This window comes from Corvus moneduloides, chromosome 4 (assembly GCF_009650955.1).
Source record: "Corvus moneduloides isolate bCorMon1 chromosome 4, bCorMon1.pri, whole genome shotgun sequence".
Classification (NCBI taxonomy): Eukaryota; Metazoa; Chordata; class Aves; order Passeriformes; family Corvidae; genus Corvus; species Corvus moneduloides.
Window position 1 is genome coordinate 61,166,567 of NC_045479.1, and position 22,260 is coordinate 61,188,826.

At 41.5% G+C, this 22,260-nt stretch overlaps 1 protein-coding gene across 2 annotated transcripts in view; it reads left to right on the forward strand.

Moving 5' to 3' along the window:
• The first annotated feature begins 6,777 nt into the window (after positions 1–6,777).
• NAMPT (nicotinamide phosphoribosyltransferase) overlaps positions 6,778–22,260 on the forward strand; it is a 30,798-nt gene continuing 15,315 nt past the window's right edge. Inside the window, exons 1-3 of one of the 2 annotated variants that reach the window (XM_032106281.1) lie at positions 6,778–6,935; positions 18,798–18,954; positions 20,271–20,374. In XM_032106281.1, the coding sequence (XP_031962172.1) occupies positions 6,876–6,935; positions 18,798–18,954; positions 20,271–20,374 (321 nt within the window). In that variant the 5' untranslated portion in view covers positions 6,778–6,875. The remainder of the gene's footprint in view (positions 6,936–18,797; positions 18,955–20,270; positions 20,375–22,260) is intronic. The other variant, XM_032106282.1, reaches the window with a different exon arrangement.

The window sequence follows — 22,260 nt, forward strand, 5'->3', positions numbered from 1 at the left end:
GATTGAAAATAGAGACCTGAATCATTAGAAAGTCATCTTCTGTATTTCTAAACAGAACAGGCGGCATTTGATCTTCAGACATAACTGTGGCAGCTTAGCTGAACTTTGCATGTGCTGCAGAAGTGTTGTCGAACTTGTATTTTCACCTAGACACACAACTGTGTGTCTGTCTCTGTGTCTGAATACACACTGTGTATTGTGAAATACAAAACAGAAGTCAGTCAGTTTAGCTCCAGGTCTCTGATCCCTCCAACACACAAAGCTCAGTTATGCCCTGCAGCCTCTGTAGCTGCTGTTGTTACTGTGTTACTGCAGAGCCTCTGGTTTGAATCTACCCTCACCACATCAGGTGATAAACAAATACATAACTAGAAATGGTCTCAGCTCCAGAGGACCCAGCATTTACTCCAGAGCAGTAAACACTGATTAAATTATAAACGTAACTCTAGATAAACAGCAGTAAAATCTTCACACTATATCAGAACATCACAAATTCTGCATTGTCCGAAAACTGCTGAAGAAACAATTTAGAAGAATATCTGAATCCTGAAATAAATGTATTGGAAATTTTTCATTCCTTTTCCTATAAAAATCAGATGCATTCATTATGATGAACTCTACTTTATTTGACCAAGCTGATACTCATCACTATAATGAAGTGGAGGATATTTGGCTTGGGAGGCAGAGAAAATTCTTTGTACTCACTTTATGCAAAAGAAAAAGAGACTCAGCTGTTTGTTTGTTTGGGAACCTTGGTGTGTGGAAAAAGTACAGGTGATTGAGTCTAATATTCCTGTTAGCTCCCTTCCTGCACTGCATCCCATACTCCACAGCCATTACTTGACCAGCTGCAGAGGCTTATTTTAGTTGCACATTAATTGTGCCAGGGACACACTCGGTATAGCTCAGAGGCTACTATTACAGAGTTTATTGGCTCAGGTACAGTGCTGCACAAACAACATTACACAGCATTTGGTGTCAGTTCAGGAAGCAGTTTTGCCATTTTTATATGACCTGGAACATAAAGAACCAGCTTTACTAACCCAAGCCAGCTCCATACAACTGTATATCTGAACCACAGTACAAAACCAAGAAAACCCAGAAATGCAAGACTTGCACCTTTACCTTTATAAAGCTGCATTAGATTCAGCAAGTTCCTGCTCCGAAGGGTGTTTTTGATCCAAGCTGATGCTAGACAGATGCACTCAAACACCCATGAGCAACACTTACTTGTCACCCATCTCATGAGGAGACTCCAGCATGGAAAAGATAGACAGCAGATCCACATGAGTGGCTCTTGGTAGAGGGCACCTTGGGACACAGCCAAAACTGGCGAACTGTGCTAGATACATAGTGTCAATTCAGAACCAGTCAGACATCTTTGCAACAGTAAATCTCAGGGTGTCCTGTGTCATTTCACCCATCCGTGTGACAGTATTTTCAAGCTACCTCAGCTTCACAATACTCTGAGCAATGAAGTGACTGAACTTCTGTTACTCTTTGAAGAACATGCAAACATCTCAGTACTGGGTATGCAATGCACGCCAAGAAATAACAATTTATGTGGTGTCATACAAAGCCATCACCACAATCTGAAATTCACCTCTTCCAAAAGTCAAGGCAAGAAGTCTCACAGCATGTCTGGAAGGCTAGCAATACAAGTCCCTGCAGAAACACAGGCATTGACTTCCAAGGATAAGACCTAGTGGCCATATGTAGTTCTTAAAAAGATGTAAAGAAAAGCTGGCTTGCTGTGAGTCATGTTCAGAAGCACAAAAACTGGCAAACATGTGAAGGTTAGCTGTGCCAAAGTCCTGTGACCCAGGTCCTGCAGTCATAGAAACACCACTTGGTAGGCGGAGTTCAGAAGAGAGATGCTATGCCATGGACTGAACAGGTCTGTAGACAGACCATCAAGCAGTATTTCAAACGAGTATTAGGGATTGTGTGTATATATATACATATACACTTGCATAAACAAAAGATCTAAATGTCAAATTACATATAATCTGATGTGACTGCTCACCAGAAGAATTTGCCATCTCCTGTAAACATAATCTTGCACCAGATTTAACGTTGTCCTATATACCGCAGAGATAAAGAAATTGCTCTTATTTTTCATACATACAGTCAAGTCAGTTTTTCATACATACAATCTGCATAGCCCATCATTTTTAAAGAGAAACTTCTACACAAGCCTTTTTATAAACTACAAGGTAGAAACACTAGGTCTGCTTCATTCACTGAATATGAGCCAGAACTTTTTATTCACTTCTATGCAAAAGAATCTACTTCTCCATGATTCCTTGTGATTGGGATACTATTTAACAGGACTATTGAGGGATATGGTTTAGCAATGAGAATTAAATTCTTGCGCACATTAAAATCTGCTTAGATGGTGTTAACCAATTATGCATTGATTTACTCTGGACTCCCAGCCACGTATCCAAGATGAAAGTACACTACAAGAACACAATTGAGATGTTGCAGAATGGCGTAGGACAGGAAGCTTTAGGAAGGATAAAAGGAGTTTAGCCTTGGGGGAAAAATGTCTACAGGCTCCACTCTGTTTTCCTTACAGCTTCATAGCAAAGAACCATATGCAGTGAGGTGGCAAGTGACAGACACCTGATAAACTCCAGCTGCACCAGTCTGGCCACCAGGCACCAAGGCACCTGTTACCAAAAATTGTAAGCTTGAACACCACCACAAGTACTAGATACGCCAAACACAAAGAAGCACATTTAAAATTCTGCCCTTTTGCCAGTATATCTGAAAAGAAAAACAACAGTATTAAGAAACAATGTTGACATTTAATCTGTCAATATGCCTTGGAATTATCACCCAGATAAAGGGAGCACAGGGGATTGGTTCAGGCTCAGAATTAACAACCAAAACAACCAGAAACACTAGAGAAGAAAATTCACACCCTGTACATAACCATGGTGTGTGCAGAAATTCCAGTCAGAGAGATCCTCTACACAGTGGTGATGGGACTCTCACAGATAGATGAAATAAATACCAAGTTTTGCAGTAGCGATCAAAGAAAGGATTTAATGTAATATTCATCTTAATTTGACTGTCCTTGCATTCCTCCTAAGACATCAGCCTGAGGATATATTTGCAGGATAGTTTTCCTCCAGATACAGTAGCAGACTATATTATGGACTTTATATACATAAAATGCTGACTCCACAATTCTGCTACAAAGATTTATTATCAGAAATCCCTGGGGAACAAAACATGTCCCTGGATTAACATGAATTTATTAAAGCTACCATTAGAGCTTTGTTGATTAAAAATATCTAAACAAGCACCTCTAGAAATCTTTCCACATGCCCAAGGAAAACTTTGGAAGATAACTGTTAAAGAACTCCAACTCTGTCAGTAGGCAAATTGTATCAGAAACAATTTAGCTGAGCTCGCATTTAAATTGAAGAACATTATTCCTTGGTATGGCTCAATCTGGAGGGAGAAGTTAAGCCCCATATACATTACAAATCCTGATTTCAACAAGACAGCTGAACAGTCCAAAGTCGGTTTTACAGATAATAGATGACAGATACAGCACAGAAAGCAAGTATTTGAGTTTCCCAGGATTATTTCTCTTCCAACATTGTAACAGTACTCCCACCATCTACTGCTGCAAGAGTTGTACTTAATTTTCTCCAAACTTAAAATATGTCCTCCTCCCTAGCAAATAGTGATTTAACATAGTTCTGTTTAGCATAGTACCATTTTCTATTAATACTCTGAAATGCCCTAACTTTACAATATTTCATTACAGATACAGCTTAAGATATGTTCATATGAGCTAAATTAAACCATTAATCAAGTTCTGGCACATTGTAAGATACAAGAAAGAGCCAGCAGGAGTAGGAAGGAGATGCTGACAAAAGTTCTGTCTGAGCAAATCATCATTAATTATTCTATTGAAGGCTTGAAGATATATCAGCAGAATTCTGTGGTGAGAAATTCCATCAAAAAAACCCCCAAACAACCAAATAACAAGCCCTGTAATACTTTTCTGACTTTTCCAATTTCTTGCTGAAATTAAGATAAAAGACTGATCTGATAAAATAACTTTTCTTCTTACTAATCAGTTTTGTATTAAAGCAGAATTTAAAAAAAAATAAATTACGCTTTGTCCCTTGCAGCAGAGAAATTTCACCATGAAAAAGATAAGGACAGACAATACAGATAAAAGATGTGTTAAGGGGCAATATCCTGATGTGACACCTCAGAAGAAAGTTTTTTGACAAAACATGGGAGATTTGTATACAAAGATAATTTCAAATTATTCCATGATCATGTCATCACATTGGTGGGACTCCACAAAAGGAATCTTCAGAAGGAATTAAGGAAAAGTCCAGACAATTTCAGAAAAATACTTTTATGTTTAAGGGGAATGTGGAAAAAGTAGAGCAGCTTTCTAAACTAGCAAGCACTTTTAGATAAATTTGGCCAGTGGAAGAGAGCAGACTGGGTTGTCTATGCAGCAACAAACAAGACAGAGAAAAAAAGGGTAAGACCTACAGAGAGACCTTAGAAAGAAAATGAAAATTTCAATTTTTTTTTGCTCTGATGGGGAAGTTAGGGTAAGAAGATAACTTTGTGTCCATGAGACTGAACAAAAGCGAGTAGAAAATCTGAGACAAGAATTAGTTGCAAGTTCGTGGTGGCTAATAGCAATAACAGCAATTACCACTGCTATTAGCAGATTTTATTGAAAAACAGCACTCAAACAAGACGGAAGTGTACAGGAAACTCCTGATGTAGGTAGTCTCTTAATGTTTCCAACTTCTTCACAGACCTTTTCCTGTGCTATGGAAACCCTTTCCCTCCTACGAAAACTAATGAAAGTAGTTTCACAGAATCACAGAATAGGTAGGGTTGGAAGGGACCACAATGGGTCATCTGGTCCCACCTCCCTGCTCAGGCAGGGTCAGCCTAGACCACATGGCATGGAATTGTGACCGGATGGTTCTTGAATATCTCCAGTGAGGGAAACCCCACAGCCTCTCTGGGCAAGGTATATGTATTTATATATATAAACCCAGTGGTTTTCTCACATGGAACGGCATAAAACAAGAGCATGCTGAGGTCAGCAGGGACTCACGAGGGTAATCAAACTAATGTGGCTCACAGTGGCATTATGGATACACCAGGATCTATACAGAATGACACCAGAAATACCTAGATCTCATTCCAGTCTTACCCTTTGCAATTTTTTTGGACATTCTTATTTCTACCAAAATCTGACTGGCGAAACCCAATGTTTCTGAATCATATTAATGAACAGTAGACATACAGTTATTGGATTTGTATACCATCAAATAACAACTGAAGTGCTAATTCACCAATGGTTTTTCAGAAAAGGCTAACTGACCAGGTTGGTTTTTTGTTGGTTTTCTCTTTTTTAATGCAGCAGAGTAGCATTGTTAACAGTTAGCTATTTTTCCATATGCCTGATTAGCAGAGAGTGAGACAACCATTTCCAGTCACAGACGAGCCACAGCTGTGACAGGAACTGTATTTGCTACTTGCTCCAAAAGAGTGCTCTCTTGTCTCAGAACAATTCACAGGCTCACAGAATCCATTAGGTTGGAAAACACCTTTGAGATCATCGAGTCCAACCTATGACCGAACACCACCGTGTCAACCAGACCACGGCACGGAGTGCCACATCCAGTCTTTCCTCAATCTCCTCCGGGGACGGTGACTCCATCACCTCCCTGGGAAGCCTATTCCGATGTCTAATCATCCTTTCTGCGAAGAAATTCTTCCTAATGCCCGGCCTGAACCTCCCCAGGTGCAGATTCAGGCCGTGCACTCTTCTCCCATTCCCTGGGAGAGGAACCCGCCTCTCACCTGGCTACAACCTCCTGTCAGGTGCTGGTAGAGTGATAAAGCCACCCAAGCCTCCTCTTCCTCCTCTAGTCAAATACCAGACAAATACGATTCAAAAACCTCAAGTATTTACTCGAATTAGAAGACCAGTTAAAATTATAATGAGTATAAAAGAAAGCTCTTGGAAAGCAGGTGTAACTTTATTTGTAATCGCTGCTCAACAGCGACGTAAGAGAGGGCTCGGAAGTCTTCTCTGTCAAAAAGTGTCATGTTCTTCCACTGAGGCAGCCGGTGCCGAACACCGGCAGTGGAGGTGGATGGAGAGCTGGGTGCTCTGGAAGGCCGGGAGGTCCTTTCGCAGACGGGCATCAGCCCCAGTCCCTGGGTAAGAGGAGCCCGTGCAGCGCAGCGGCCGCCCTGGAGCTCAGCTCGGCCGGGAGCGGGCGCGGGGGAGGATGCGGGAGCGAGCAGGGTCCCCCCGCGGAGCCAGGGCGAGGGCGGTGCCGGTGCCGCCGCCTCCCCTTTCCCGGAACCTCGGCGGCCGCCGAGAACCGAAACCGGACCCCCCCCGCCCCCGCGCACGCGCGCGCCGCTCCCGCCCCGCTCGGCCCCACCGCCCGTTCAGCCGAGCGCGCGCCGCCGGCCAATAGCGACAGCGCGCTCGCCGGTCGCACGGTGACGTCACCGAGCCGGCCCCGCCCAGACCCAATGAAAGAGAACGTGCGGCGCGGGATGCTCCCCGCCCGCCCCTCCCTCTGCACCGACCGGCGGCGGGACCAATCAGAGGCCCCCGGCGCCCCGGCCCCGGCCCTCCGCGCGGTGACGTCACGGCACCTCCCTCGGCGGCAGAGCGGCGCAGCCAATCAGCGCCCCCACGCGCTCTCCCCCCCCCCCACCCCCCCCGGTCGCGATCCCGTGTCCCCGCCCCGCCCCGGCCCCTCTCTCCGCGCTCCCCCCGCTCCGAGCGCCAGCGGCGGCGGCGCAGCCCGGTTCTGTCCGTGCGGCGCCTCCCGGGGCTCGGCAACATGGAGTGCGCTGCGGCGGGGGCCGAGTTCAACATCCTCCTCGCCACCGACTCCTACAAGGTGGGCACGGGCAGTCGGGAGGGGGTCCACCTCTGCGAGCACCGGACCCGCCGAGGCGCTCCATCCGCAGGGCGCCGAGCCAGGCCGGCCCCGCCGCCGCCGGCCCCCTCCCCGCCTGGCCGGGGCTGGGAGATTCCCCCGAGGCGCCAGCGAGGGTGCCCGGCCTCGGGGCGGTGCGGGGGGGACGGCGGAGGCCTGGCCGGGGCTGCCCCCCTCGCCCCCGGCAGCCCCGAGCCGCTCCCCGCGGGGTGCCCGGGGCCGCGCAGCCTGGGGGCGGCGGCGGGGCCAGAAAAGAAAGTGAAAGCGGGCGGGGTGGGCGCTGCCGTCCCGCCGCCTTTGGGCGCGGGGGGCGACCATGGCGGGCACGCGGGAGCCGCCCGGCCCCGAGCATCGTCCGGCCCCCCGGGCTGCCCGCCCTGGCCGGGGTCGGAGAGGGCGCTCATGTCGCTGCCGCGGAGCAGTCACTCTTTCTTTCTCCCGCGTCTCGCCCCTCCCGCTGTGCTCCACTCGCGCCGGTCACTGCCTGCGGCTGTGTGCCTGGCGGTGATGCAGCGCGCTCCGGGAACCGGCTGGCGCAAAATACGTGTTTTCTAGCCCTGTGCTTAGTTCCCGACCACTGCGGTGTCACATTCGGTAGGCAAGGTGTTGGCTCAGAGGGGAGAGCCGCACTGCACGGCCCTCCCTTCGTTTCTTGGGATTAGTGGTGCTGACAGCAGTGGCAAAGTGCAGGCGCCCCGTCCGCGCTCCGACCCGGTGATTTGTGCCCCGGCAGTTCCTGACGTGCCTCGCAGCGAGTGTGCCCGGGCCGAAGTCCTGCCCCTGCGCGGCGTCGCGGTCATGTAAGCCTTCAGCCTCCAGGTCCTGGGCAGAGCCAGCGTGACTCCCCCTGGCTGGACACATGTGCCCGGCCTCTCCTAGGCTGGAAGACTCACTTATTTCCTTCAGGAGCTGCATTGCAATGTCAAAGAGGTTGTTGGTGGCCTAAACAAAACTACAGTAACAGTTCTGGGTGTCGCTGTAAAGCATTTATTATGTTTTAGTTCTTTCAACATTGGGCTACTGGGATGAGTTTCAGGGAGGAGGGTACTTCTGGATAGGGGAGTTGAAAAGCGAAAGCTATGTTCTGACCGGGTGTTGTTACTGAGTAACTACTGAACTACAAACCTCACTATGTGCTCTAATCACCGACTTGTGCCTTTCCCAGCCTCTCTGTGGTGATATTATTATTATTACTATTATTAGTATTGTCATTGTCGTTATTATTACTATACGTTCTGTCAAGATGAAAAGAAAGTTAACAGTTATTGTTGCTGTTTGTGGGAAGGAGTTTAGGAAGGTGGGAAGACGCTGATAAATCTTGGAGCAGCTCAGTCAGGGCATCCTGATGCTGCTGAGGCTTGCAAAGCTGCTTCCATTCAGGGCGTAATCTAGCTACAGTCCTCTTTGTAAACTAAGTTTAAGTGTTTGTTATTGTCATAATGAGTATTTTGGACCAAACCACTACACTAATCTAACTTATTCAAATATGGAAGATACACTTTTTTCCGTATCTGAGACTAATCACATTAAATACTGCAGGTCTGGATTTAAACACTATCTACTTTAAATCTAATTTGCACACTACTTTTTTCTAAAGTCTCTGGGTGTGCTCAAGGATTGGTGGTAGTGAGACACACTGGAATGATATTAAACCAGTTTGTTTCTGTTTTGTTTGCTGTTTCATAGTATAGATGACTTGGTAACATTCCAGGAGTGGTAGAACCCTTAAAGAGGTCAAATAAAGGCCTGAGGTGGTGGGGTTTGGTTTTTTTCCAGTTTAAAACTGAATTTGGATGAGGTTTTCTGTGGCAGCTAGGAGCATTTTGTATTATATTTAGAGTAATTGCCGCCCTCAACTGCTTTGTTAGGGCTATTCAAATTGTCTGTGTTTCCATATGCTTTTTTCCAAATCTTAGGAACTCCAGTGTCTCTGAACAAAGCTTAAACAAGTAGCTGCTTTTATCTCGTTAGGTAATATGAGCAAACGTCTTCTCCCTGGATGATACTGTCATTTCCTAATCAATGAAACATACTTAGTGAGAGCACTTTCAGTAAAATTGCACTAAAATATCTGGTAGTTTGCAACATCAAGCTTTTTACAGGAGTTACCAAACACTCATACTAGCAATTAAAACAAAAGTGAGAATTGATTTTGTGGTTTTTCTTTTTTTTCTTTGTTTTTTTTACGTAGTTCTGCCGTGTCCACAACTGTAGCATCTGTTTCTGTCTGTACATAACGTTTAGACTGAGAAAAAACATGGATCAAGTCAGAAGTTTATGTGGTGATCCAATTGCAGTAGATGCCAATCCATGCAAACTAACATTGGTACCAAAAATCACATAGACATAAACAGCTGTGAAAGAAAAAAATATATGCAGACAGTACTGAGGGGTACAACCCTAGCTTAGGCAGTTGCCCATCAAAAAAAAAGTTGTGGTGTCTCAGGGTCATACCTGTCAAAACTTGTTAGTTTGAGTACTAGCTCCGGTGTCCCAGTTCTCTGTTGCTGCAGTTGGAAATCTGGGGTGAAAAGACAACTCATTACTGGTGTAGTGCCTATGCAATTTCAGAAACAAAGTAATTTGGTAGGCAAAGGTTTGTCTGCTGAGAGCTAATCCAGCCTCCCCTCCTTCTACACTATTTTGCTGTCTTCATGTGCATCATAGGACATTTCCTCTTAAATCATAGAGATTATCAAATATTCAGTTTCAAAATCTTAAAAGTGTTTTTGAAAAAGTGCTGAGTATCATGCTGATTGCTAGTAAAGTCACTATTTCTAGATGGGAGTAGTTCCCAGTAGGTGAATATGCACTGGTTCCAGTACCGAGCTTCCATTACTGACTGGAGCTTACTCAATTGTACAAGTGCTCCAGGATTTTGAGGCTAGGCTTCAAATTGTACAATTTATCTCTAAACCTGATAACAAGATAAATGTTTTTACATCACTTAGATTCTTCTTCCAGTGTACTTTGCTGCATATTCTTAAGCTTTTACAAATCCCCCAAAAGTGTAATTCTTCCTGTATGCTGGGAATTATATGCCATGCCCTCATGGGCATGGGCATAAGGTATGGTGTGTGTGCAACATGCTGATAAGTAACAGCAGTCTTTTTAATTCTTCTGATCATGAGACTCAAGAGATTAATCAATGCAGTGTTATCTGGGGAGCTTCATTGTCTTTATATTCAGTATAGCAATGGCATTTCTATTAGTGAAGTTTTCTGCTAGTGGCTTGGTATTGCTGAAAAGGGGAAGTATTTGAAGTCGAAGTCCGTGTTGATAGAACGCTGCAAGTGAGGGGGTATCAGCAGGCTCCCTGAAAATCACTGTTAGTGCTGCATGATGTCTTAGTCTTGTGTCTATAGCAAGACACAATTTGTATAGCTACATATATATAGCTAGCTATATATAGATTATACAATACTCTATAGCAGTCTTATCCCCCTCTGACAGTGGGATTCTGCTCACTTTCTGCCCTTTCCCAGTGAGAGGGTCTGTGCCCTTCAGTTCCTCATTCATCTGACATCGTTGACACACCTCCTCTGCATTTTCTTTCTCTTTGATTCCCAGTGCTCTGTTTAGCCTGTATTTGTTTATTTCTGCACAGGCAAGAAATCTTCCAGGGTATATGTAGTCTGAAACTGTGTTGAGAGGATCAGCTTGGCAGAGTTGTGTTGTTCAGTGGGAAGACAGCAATGAGTGGCACGTACCAGGCCTGGGTTGGATGGACCATGAGCTGCAAGTGGGGAAAGGCTATTGACCGAACCTTGTTTGCTGGAGTAATAATAGCTTATTTTGCTTTTGCCAATGAGATCTATTACTGTTGCTTGGCATGTTTCGTAATTAAGCTGATAGCTATAATAAGCTGCCATGCAATTACCTCTTAGTAGGAGCTGACGTGCTATCTAGACTGTAAATGGGATCTGTTTCAGAATTAATTTCTTTCTGGATGCTTTAAGGAAACCCAAAATATACAGAGTTTTAACTCTGTATGCCTTACATGTTGAATTTTAAGTATTTGTCCCTTTAAATGACTTCTTTTACTCTGCATGGATGTAGGAGAGCACTGACTTCTGAAACACTTCACGTGAGTGTGTGTTTATTCTAGGCTCTGACAGCCTGTATATTCTTTATTTAGAAGGCTAGAGGTATGTGAGGAAGAGACATGAGTACTCCTTAGCCTACTGGATTTGACTAGTACTTAATGACTGCAAAATATTCTTTACAGCAGCCCATGTATTTTTTTCCTTAATTATAATCTTGTGGTGGGAGTGTGAATGTGTTCTCTTATCTCCTGTAATTCTGCCAGTGGGAAAGCATCAGAAACTTCTGGCTCGACGCTCCTTATAAGACGTAATCTTCACGCTATCTAGGTTCATTATCCTCCAAGTTTTGATTTGCAGTCACATGGTTCTCTTACAAACCCCAAGACATCATTGCTCGAAGGGAGCACTGCAACTGTATTCAGCCAATTTTTAAATTAATGGGAAGCAACCCCTTCTAGAATCATTGCAGCTTTCATTGTTGAAAAGGTAAATGTTTTTCCCCTTTCATTAAGGAACAGGAAACTTATAGCAGCATGTGCAGTAGTATAGCTGACTAGTCACTAATGTGTGAACAGTTAACATAAGGCATTTTGTCGTCTCTTTTGTGATAATCTTGGATGTAAAACTGTGCTGGTTTTGACAGAGGTAGAGTTAATTTTCTTCCTAGGAGCTGGTATGAGGCCATGTTTTGGATTTGTGCGGAAAACAATGTGGATAATTCAGGGATATTTTTGATTTTGCTGAGCAGTGCTTGCACAGAGTCAACCTTTCTGCCCCACACACCATCCCACCAGTGGTGAGGCTGGGGTTGCACAAGGAGCTGGGAGGGGACACCAGGACAGCTGACCCCAACTGACCCAAGGGATAATCCGTACCACATGATATCATGCTTAGCATATAAAGCTAGGGGAAGAAGGAGGAAAGGGGGAAACATTTGGAGTAGTGGCATTTGTCTTCCCCAGTAACTGCTACACGGGCTGGAGCCCTGCTTTTCTGGGAATGCCTGAACACCTGCCTGCCCATGGGAAGTGATGAATGAATTCCCTGTTCTGCTTTGCTTATGTGCAGAGAACTTTTGCTTTCCCTATTAAACTGTCTTTATCCCAGCCCGTGAGTTTTCTCACTTGTACCCTTCTAATTCTCTCCCCCATCCCACTGGGAGGAACAAGTGAGTGGCAAGCAGGGTTTGGTTGCCAGCTGAGGTTAAACCACAAAAAAAACCATTAAAATCTTTAGTGGTAAAGAAATCTACTGTAAAATGTTACTGTTTTTAAGCATGGTATTTTCTTTGAGAAATTTAGAATACATTCAGTTCTAGTGCTTACACTTGACCTTGCATTTTAAATGAATGTGAACCTGGTCATGTATAGCATCTCTGCTGATAATGTGCAGCTTCCATAGGAATTCAGTTGCATGTGCTTTCCTTATTTTTCATAGTACTGACTGTTCTCTTAACTTCTTTTTTTCTCACCTCTGGTCCTCTTATTTTTCAATAAACATATAAGAAATGGTGGATGAACTCTAATACGGAGACATTAGAAGTGGTGCAAGGTCATCATTCAGTCATAACCTCCATTAGCTTATCTCTCTCATCTCGTAAGAGCAGATCTCTCCCAATATTCTCACTTTGGTTCTTAAGCATTGTCTCAATCTTATGTGTTCTAAGAATGGGCCTGAAGTCTCTCTAAGGCTTTTTTATTCTATGGTAATTTGAAGCTCATATAATCAAAATAGTAAGATTGTACTTGACTCTTAGATTTATTTTTGTTTTAAACTCCCTTAAAAATGTCTTGCACTTTACCTGCTATTGTTGGATGCCCTTTCTCTTGAATTATTAAAGATTGATTATTCTGGCATTTCCTCTCTTGTTCAAATAAACTTACCATTTAACCATAGTGGCTTTTGGTTTGGTTTTCATTTCCACTGTTGTGGTGTGCATTCTTTCTATGATTGCTTTGAATGCTACCAAAGCATCCCCGTTGAATATAACTGCTAGTCACAGTTGTGTTGGTTTTTTTCCTGAAGAGGGTCACAACTGCCTTATAACTGCTGTTAGTTGTCTCATCTCAGTGAGGTATATCTTATGGAGCAGTCCCTTTGCTCATAAGTCCTGGTTCATTTCCTCATTGTTGCTAATAACGTTGTTTTCCATATAGGTTGTTTGCAAACTTTGCTTTTAACTGGTCTATTGGCTAACTCTCCTAAAGGTTTAGGTAAAGCAGTATTTCATGCCATGGCCTCTTTCCACAATGTTTGCAAATAATATGTAATACTGCAATTCATGGAGGTCTTGGGGTGCTATGCGGAAGTCTCCCCAGTGTAAGTACCAGCAGTACCACTGCATTAAAATTGTCTAACTCAGTAAGGTGTATTGCAGTGTGAGGATCCCCTAAATAACTCTTGGAGATCAAGCCTTGCAGTACAGTGACCAAGCCTGTGCTTCAGGCCCGTGTGCTGCAGACCTGCAGTGTCCTGGCCAAGTGGCCCAGTGTCCAGGCCATGCTGCTTCTGGCTTACCTTCCACCTGTCCCTCTGAGTCTTCATGGCTCTGGCTGTGTGGCACCATGGGTTCAGTGACCAGGTTGTTCTGTACCCATTTTGCACTAAGGATTTTTTAAAATAGCTCCAGAAAGCTCAAATACTGTCTTACTTGAACCGGTATCATCACAGAGTTACAGTACAGGCAAGATCCTGCTGGATTGGTGTTTGGGGGTTGTTTTCTTCACTGTAGACAGGGCTTGGAAGCATCCTTCTGATGGTTCATGTTGGCATCTGATCTAGGGGAGCACCAGGAATTAACCACCAGTGGAGATTTTGGCTACACCTAACTTCTCATGTCGCATCTGGTTTTCACATGTTTTCAAATGGTTGAATTATTTAGGCTTAAATAACCTTTTAAAGTAAGTTCATTGCAATATCTTGTCCAACAAACCTTGTAGATTATAAGAATATTTATTTTTTTTATAAGTCTTCTTTTCTAGCTTAGAAAAATGCAGCGTTTACCTCAGCCATCCCTATTTTATGATGAATACCTATTAATTCCTTTTTCTTTAAATTTAACTCTTAATGTTTGGAGTGGGTTTTTTTTGGCAGATGATCTAAATGCAATTTGTGCTTCATGTTTTTTCCTCAAAAAACTTGATTTAGTTAAATAGATGTAGTCCTTGTGGAGGTATTTTTTGTTCAGAATATACCTTTATTTGCATTAATTTTTATAAGGAGCTATCACAACTGGAAAAAAGCACTCAATTTCAGTCATAGTACATAATCTTGTAGGTAGTAGTTCCAAGGCTGTTTGTCATATATTTTATAGACAAAACCTAAACCACAGCCTTTGAACTAAACATCAAAAGGCCTTTGAAGATACTTGGGAGAGTTGTTTTCTTGTAAGGGTCTCTTAATCCCAGTAGAGGCTTTTGTTTGGTTTCCTGTTTGTTGGTTAGGTTGGTTTTTTTTCCTGTAGAGAAGGGGTTTTCTACTGATTTTATAGTCACCCCTGCTTGTCAAGAGCCCATTTGTACACGTCCTGCTTCTGTCATCCCCTTACTGAAAGCATAGAGTTACCAATACTGTCTTGATCTGTAAGTCACATAAATTTTAATTTCAAATATTGTACACTGCCTCTGGTTGTACTTTCAACTCTCCTTTAGGATACAGAAAGATGCAAGTCTTCATCTGACAACAAGGAAAGACCAGGCATTTTTTGAAGCATAGTTTTCATTGTCCAAGTGCCTTATAGTGTTGTGTTGGGTTTTTTCTTTTTGGTTGGTTTGTTTTGTTTTCAATGGCATTCTTTGTGTCTTTTATGAACTGTGCCCACTCCTACACCTTGATCCTTTTTCACACTGTTTTTTGCCACCAGGCATTTCACTACATGCCAAACCTCCTGACCACCACTATGGCAGATGGGTATTATTTCCACATGTCCTAGAAGTCCAGAAATGACAGCTAACACAATCAGCTACTGTGACACTTTGTGGCCAGATATTTCTGATAAGTGCTCTGTCTGAGAGCTTGGGAGCAAAAGATGGCCAGATAAGTCAGCATGAGTTGTAGGTCTTGTGCTTAACTTCTCACACACCTATACAACACAGCATCAAAGAATAGTTGGGGTTGAAAGGGGCCTTCAAAGGCCATCTAGTCCAGCTCCCCTGCAGTGAGCAGGGACATCTTCAACTAGATCAGGTTGCTCAGAGCCCCATCCAACATGATCTTGAGTGCTTCCAGGGCTGGGTCATCTATCACCTCTTTGGGCAATCTGTTCCAGTGTTTCACTACCTTCATAATAAAAAAAAATTATTATATCTAGTCTGAATCTACCCTCCTTTTGTTTAAAACCATCACTCCTTGTCCTGTTCATTCAGGCCCTGCTAAAAAATGTGTCCGCATCTTTCTTGTAAGCCCCCTTCAAGTGCGCAGAGTTTGGTAAGTGTGGTACTTTCAAGATTATGATTGTGCCTTTAAATTTTGTGTAGTATTTTAAAGGGTGTCTCAGCTTTGTAGATAAAACTAGCAGCTTTGTGGAACGTCAAAAGAAGCATATTTGAAATTACAGCTGTAAAGTTTGCTCAGATATAAATATTTTAATTGTCAGGGATGTGTATTTTCACTGTTTAAATAGATTCTAATGTGTGAAGAATATAATTGCATACTACACATGTGACTTGCAAAGTTAGTTCCTTATCTCCTTCAAGTACTTAAAGCAACTAAATCAATAAAATTATATTTCTGTCAAACACAAAGTTTTCATGTAGGTTTGAATCCCTAGAAGTGACTATTTTCTGGACACTAGCTAGTATGTATTTTCAGGTTAAGGTCTAATCTTATGTCAGAAAAGATATCTAAACCTGTGATGCAATGTTTGAGGAACTTGAGTGGGGTTTTTTTAGGCTGAAACTGTCAGCAAGGTAGTCAGGAGGAGCTGTGTCCCCAGGTATGCTATATAAAGGATAAATCTGTTAGCATTTCAGACTGATTTCAGCTCTCAAGTTCTGGTTTGCAGCCAGAGCACTGTGTTTTGTGATCATGCTTCAGAGCAGAGTTAGAATAGGATGTTCCTAAAAAAATGTACTTAAATGCAATAAGAAAAGGTGACACCAACTCAGTGAGTGCACTGTGCCCCCTGAGCTAATTTGGCCCTGTAACCATTTTGACAGAGAAACATATAGCTGGAGGAGATGTCTTTGAACTGCCAAAGTTGAGTATATTTTCAAGATGTGAGCTGAAGATCACACAAATTTTCATTACAATATAGGTGTTGGCTTCAGCAACTTGCCCATAGTTCGTAAGTTGAATAATTAAACTTTTTAAAAGAAACCTGAGTATCCTATCTCATGCAGATACAGTTTTCATTGTTTTGTTTGAATTGTGGTGAGAACAGCAGCATTGCTTTGGTTTGCTCTCGAGCTTGTCACAATGAGACAATTCTTGTCACAAGGAATTGAGATACTCATTTGGAGAATTGGTCCTGGCACATCTGCTGTGTACACTTGCAGCTGCTGGGCTCTGTCTTGAGCCTTTACTCTGAAATCATGAACTTATAAGTCCAGTCCCAGTTGTAAAACAGAGCAAAATTTTTCATGAAGTTGCTGTAACTTACCTTGGTGGCATCAGTGGGAATTAAGGAGTTCCCACTCTCCATGCCTTTATAGTGGATGAGCATTCTAAGGATTTGTTGCAGGGTCTTTTTCTTAGAGTGCACTTAATACAATTTTTTGTAAAGGGTTTGTATATATGTGTGTGTCTTCATAGGCCCGCTAGTTAGAAAGACATGTCAAATGCAACCTATTTTTGTCTGCTCCATAGTAAAGAAGAGAGAATGGGGTGTGTGTGTGTTTTGTACAGGGATTTCGTTTTCCTTTAAATGTGATGATATCATGCAGAGAGTTTTCTGTGAGCTGGCAGTGTGATGTACTTCTTGGAAGTTCTGCACAGAACTAGGAAAGGACATGTTATAATTTGTGAAGTGAGACATTTATTGATAGCTAGAACTAAATCTAAAAGCCAGGTTTTGTCTTCGGGTCTAACATTGCTACTCTTGAGCATTCTGCTTTTGAGTGACTGTGGAATTGTAACAGAATGGGTTTGTGCTCCATTAAATGCCTGTGGTCCCGTGCTTTGTTTGAAGTAAAGGCAGAAAATGTGCAATGACAAGCTTGGGTTTTATTTGATTGGCCTTGTAAACCTCATACAAGTAAAGACAATAGAACGATCTTAAAATTGACCTTTCTTGAATGTTTCCTTGCAGCATTGGAAACACAACCATGACAGCCTTGTACTGGTATAGGAGAAACAAAAAATGCAGTTGAGTGGTCTAGTTCATTGTCCAAACTGAGTGAAATACTAAAGTTCCATTTGAGAGGAGAGGGGAAACTGAAATCCTTTAACGTGCAGTTTTAGCAATACAGATCAGGGAAACCTTCAGATATTTTACTTTGAGAATGTCAGAGATACATTTAAAAAATCATGACAAGAAGGGTGGAGTGGTGAGACTATCCCTTTTCCAATTCCTTGTATTAGAAACAGAAATATTTAAGGTCGTTTGGAGTAAGTAACAGCAAGTATCATATAATGAGTTCATGCTCTAACCTGTAAATATGGGAGTGGGAAAAAAATTTGGACATGAGTTTCACACCATTTCGGTTTTGTTCTGATGCACAGTGTTGCTTTCTCAGCTGTAGGAACAGTTTTTCCTTATGGAATATATAGACTTGTTCACAGCCTTCTAATCGTAATTTAAGAAAACTCTTGATATCTTCAGCTTTGGGGATGCCTTGATTTGTATATTCTGTAATTTAAACATTGATAGTACAAAGTTTCTGTCATTGTGTATTCTTTTTGTTTAATATGGAATTAAGGATTTTGCACAGAGTTTGCTTTTTAGACATTAGGAGATGAAATTTTGCAGGTTTAAGTTTTTTAATGTTTGGAGTGTACTTGTTTCAAATGCTGCTGTTACTCAAAGTAAATTTCTGGCTATATTTACTATCAGGAACTACAAAAAGCTGTAATAGTTGAATTCAGCATAACATTGTGTTTGTATGACCAGTTTCCACGTAATACACACAGACCGCAACTTCTCATGCTTCCTTAACATTGAACCTGAACTCTTTCAAATTGGTCAAAAAAGTCCATCTAGCAAACTTTGATGGGAGGTACAAACCTCAGGTAGATTTTAGAAGTATTACTGACAGTAACAGATTTGTAAACTGCCTTTGCTGTAACCAGGGCTTGAGAGACCCACTCCACTCATGGGGAATGGAACACTTGGGTAAAGGCCATTGTTGATGCCTTCTTCAGTCTGGGTGGCTTTTATTTGTGCTATGGGATGGTAGGCTTCAAAACTTCAGTCAAATACAAGCAGGGATTTGGTAGTGGTATGGAATTTTGTGCTTCCTGTAGCTAATAAGCTTGGCCAAAGTGTGGGAGAGCAAAAACTGACCTGGCACATTGGTGTTCAGTGCTGCTCCTAAAATCCTAGCTAGTGTCTTTCCCAGTTAATCAAAGCAAAGTCATCAGGGGAGGAGAAGATTACTCTAGGGGGAAAAGACTTCATGAAGAAGCAAAGAATAACAGAGGGAAGACAGTCTTTTGAACTGAAAATTGAAGGAGGTTAAAAACCTGGAAATAACCCTAATACTTGTGGTGTAGAATGTGCATAGATAAATAAAGGTCCGAAAGAGCTCACAGTTACTTTTAAGCTTTAATGTACAAATATTATTTCTCTTGTGCTTTGTAGTGATGTTTTGAGTTCTTACTGAAGTTTTTCTTCATGTAGGTTACACACTACAAGCAATATCCACCTAACACAAGCAAAGTATATTCCTACTTTGAATGTCGTGAAAAGAAGACTGAAAATTCCAAATTAAGGAAAGTGAAATATGAAGAAACTGTTTTTTATGGTTTGCAGTACATTCTGAATAAATATTTAAAAGGTAACTGTGTCAAATTCCAGTAAAACTTTTCCTCTAATTAAATATCTCACTTTTTCTCAAGCTTGTAGTCTTATAGCTGAAACAATTCTAGGTTATCCTGATACACCATAAGTAGTGACATGCATAATATCTTACTTACGTGATTGTGAAAAAAATTGCCCACCCTCGATTGGTATTGCCTTCTTAATCCAGACACCTTTCTGTCTTTATTTATAAAATCAGTGGTGTCTTTATTTATAAAACTGAAGAGGTGTTCATGTCCCAAATTCAGTGGGCAAAATTGAAATGAATGGAAATAGAACAAAACTGTACATAGAGTCACAAACAGATAGAAGATTCGATGAAAAATATGTTTTGCATTCTGAACATAAACTTCAGTCTGTATTTGCTGGTTTGTTTACAGTGTAAGCCAATAATGGTTTTAATTTTCCTTAAATTTCCTTAACTTAGATTTAATTTCCCTTAAATTTTGGATGCCCCTCACCTTCGCTCATTGAATATAGAAGCTACGTGTGAAAGTGGGTTTTATACTGATAGTTTTAAGAGTAACATCTGAAAATTCCTTGGTGCTGTTTAAGTTTTTATTTGCTTTTTGCATTATGTACAAATATCACCTGTTCTGACCTGAGTGCATGTTACCTTCTGCCAAGCTTTAAAGGAAAATTTTAGTCCTACATCTTACATGTTTTTGTCTTGATCCAATAAATGTCTCTGCCAATTCCACCAAAGATTGATATTCCATTATAATCAAAACACTTGATAATTTTGTTTCTTTTGTCTTTTGCAATCTGAGGGTTTTTCTCTAAGGTAGATGACTGGCCCTACAGCAGTAGCATGCTCATTCAAATATTGTGGTTAGTCTGCTGGTTCCTGTCACAGAGTGGTCAGTCAAAGGCTGGTTGCAAAGTCTCTCCATTGGAATTCTCCCTGGAATGGCATAGTCTAACCCTTGTACTAGATATGTCCTTGCTGCAAGTGCCAGTCAACACATTGCACAATCAACACATTCCTCTGGGAAAAGCACTATTGTTAAACCTCTTGACAGGTTTTGATCATCATAAAAGAGTAATAATCTCAAATTTTTCCTGAGTCACCTTCAAACCACAAGCGTATTTTACCCTCTTGGTTTCTTGAGCATCCTAATCTGTATAATAAATGAAAGTAAAGTTTGGTTTAAACATTCTGCATTTGACATGTTTTTCATTCCTTTATTGAAGGCAAAGTGACTTTGCTGTGCCTGAACCTTTTTGTTATTTATTTTATCAATTGACGAATATTGTAAGGTTCTAAGCTTTCATCTGTTTCTGAAACTCCAGGTAAAGTGGTGACCAAAGAGAAAATCAAGGAAGCCAAAGAAGTATATAGGGAGCATTTTCAAGATGATGTCTTCAATGAAAAGGGATGGAACTATATTCTGGAGGTAAAAAAATTTGTGAAAATCGTTGGAGATCATTGTGGTGAAGGATTTCTGAATCAACTACAGAATAAATATGGCAGTCTCTTGTTTTAATCTTGATAGTAAAGACTGGATAAATTTAGTTTTTCATGTTTGGTGTACAGGGAGTAGCAGCTGTCAAAGAATAATCATATAATTGTAATTCCTTAGAGAAAAGTAATTTTCATCCTTTCAGATGCCAAATACGGCTTTGCAGGTAATAAGGATTTATGGCTGCCGTCAGCCAGCTCCTGTGAGTGGGGGCTTGTTGGCAGGTCTCCAAGTGTGATACAGTGGTTGCCTGCATCATTTACATGGCTTTCTTAAACTAATCATTACAATTTTTACTCGAATGCAGAAAGCATTACAACTTCTTGGGTGTATAAATAGTTCCTGAAAATATACGTTTTGTTCAGTTGTTTCATAATTTTTCAGAGATATGAATGTTGAAGTTTATTATGAAATAAAAGGCCTGAGCACTTCTGACACACAAAACCTTTCAGGTTAAGTCTTTCCACAATTATCCTTTTTCCCTTTTGTTTAAAAAAGTGTCAGACTTCGAGTAATTGCAAACATCTCTTCTCTATAAAAGCAGCAGATTCAGACTAATAGCATTCATCAGAGCTGTACTAATCTCTGCAGATTAATTAAATGCTAAGTTTCATTGTGGGTTCTGGTGAATGGATATTTTTGGCATTTGAAAGCCTTTTTTTAGTCCTTTGCATTTATATTTCCCTGGATACCTAATTGAATGTGTTTTTATTGGGGGCATCTGTCTGTTAATATATCTGGAGGTCATCCTGCCACTGAGGTGGACTGTAGGTGTGCAAGAGAAGAATGAATTTCAACTAAATGTTGCAAATGGCAGAAAGGTAAATAAGCCCACTGTTTTCTAAGAGAGAGTTACGAAGAGGTTTTTAGAGGACTTGCATCCAGTTCAAATAACTGCAAATGTGGATTCAATCCATATTTGTATTTAAGCTACATTATACATTGTGAACTGCTTTCATCTGTCTTTAAAGTAAGCTTGATCCCTCTTTGGATAAACGGAATTAATACACTTTTAATGCTGCATGCCTATCCTCACTGAGTTGTAACGTACTTGTCTAAGTCCATTCAACTTTTGCTCTAGTCAAAATAAGCATTCCTGTGTACCCTCTGTACATATTCCTTTGTCAGGTTTTCTGTTAAAATTGTGTGTCTCATATAAAATTGTGTGTGACATATAAAAAACCCAAACATGGTTTTCATGTCGTGATCTCAGGTGCTGGTGGCTCTCAATCTGGAAGTGTATGTTCTCTTTGTGTCTTTGTGTGCCCTTTATGCACACAGAGACCCTGCTTCTGCTCACTGAATTCCAGTGTATGTTCACTGTTTCTCCCTAGCTCAGTTGCCTCAGGTGTGATAAGGAAAGTGGAGGGTGCAGTGGCTGAGTGAAGTGCCAGAAATTTGAAATGAATTTGAAACGTTCACTTAACTATGCTTTTGCCTTCATTGAATCATTATTAAATTATTTTGAGCCTTTTTGAAGGCTCTGTTGTCTTTTGTTAATCCAGGTGTCTCCAAGTCTTACAACTAGACCCTGTGTGGTATATAAACAGTTTGCTTCAGGTTATTATGTTTCCAAATAAACTTTTGAACTGTAAGGTAGAAGAGATTTCTGATGTGTGCTGAGTACTGGAGAATATGTTTTGATGCTACTTATGAATCTATCATTTCTCTGAATTGATGTAATTTTTGTTGCCTTTAACAGGATCTCTCATAGGAAGCTTTCTGTCAAAATATACTACCATCCAAGACATTTTCAGTATTGCCAGTATAGCTTGCAGAGCTTTTTCAGAAAGTTATAATTACTCTTTTAGACTTGCTAT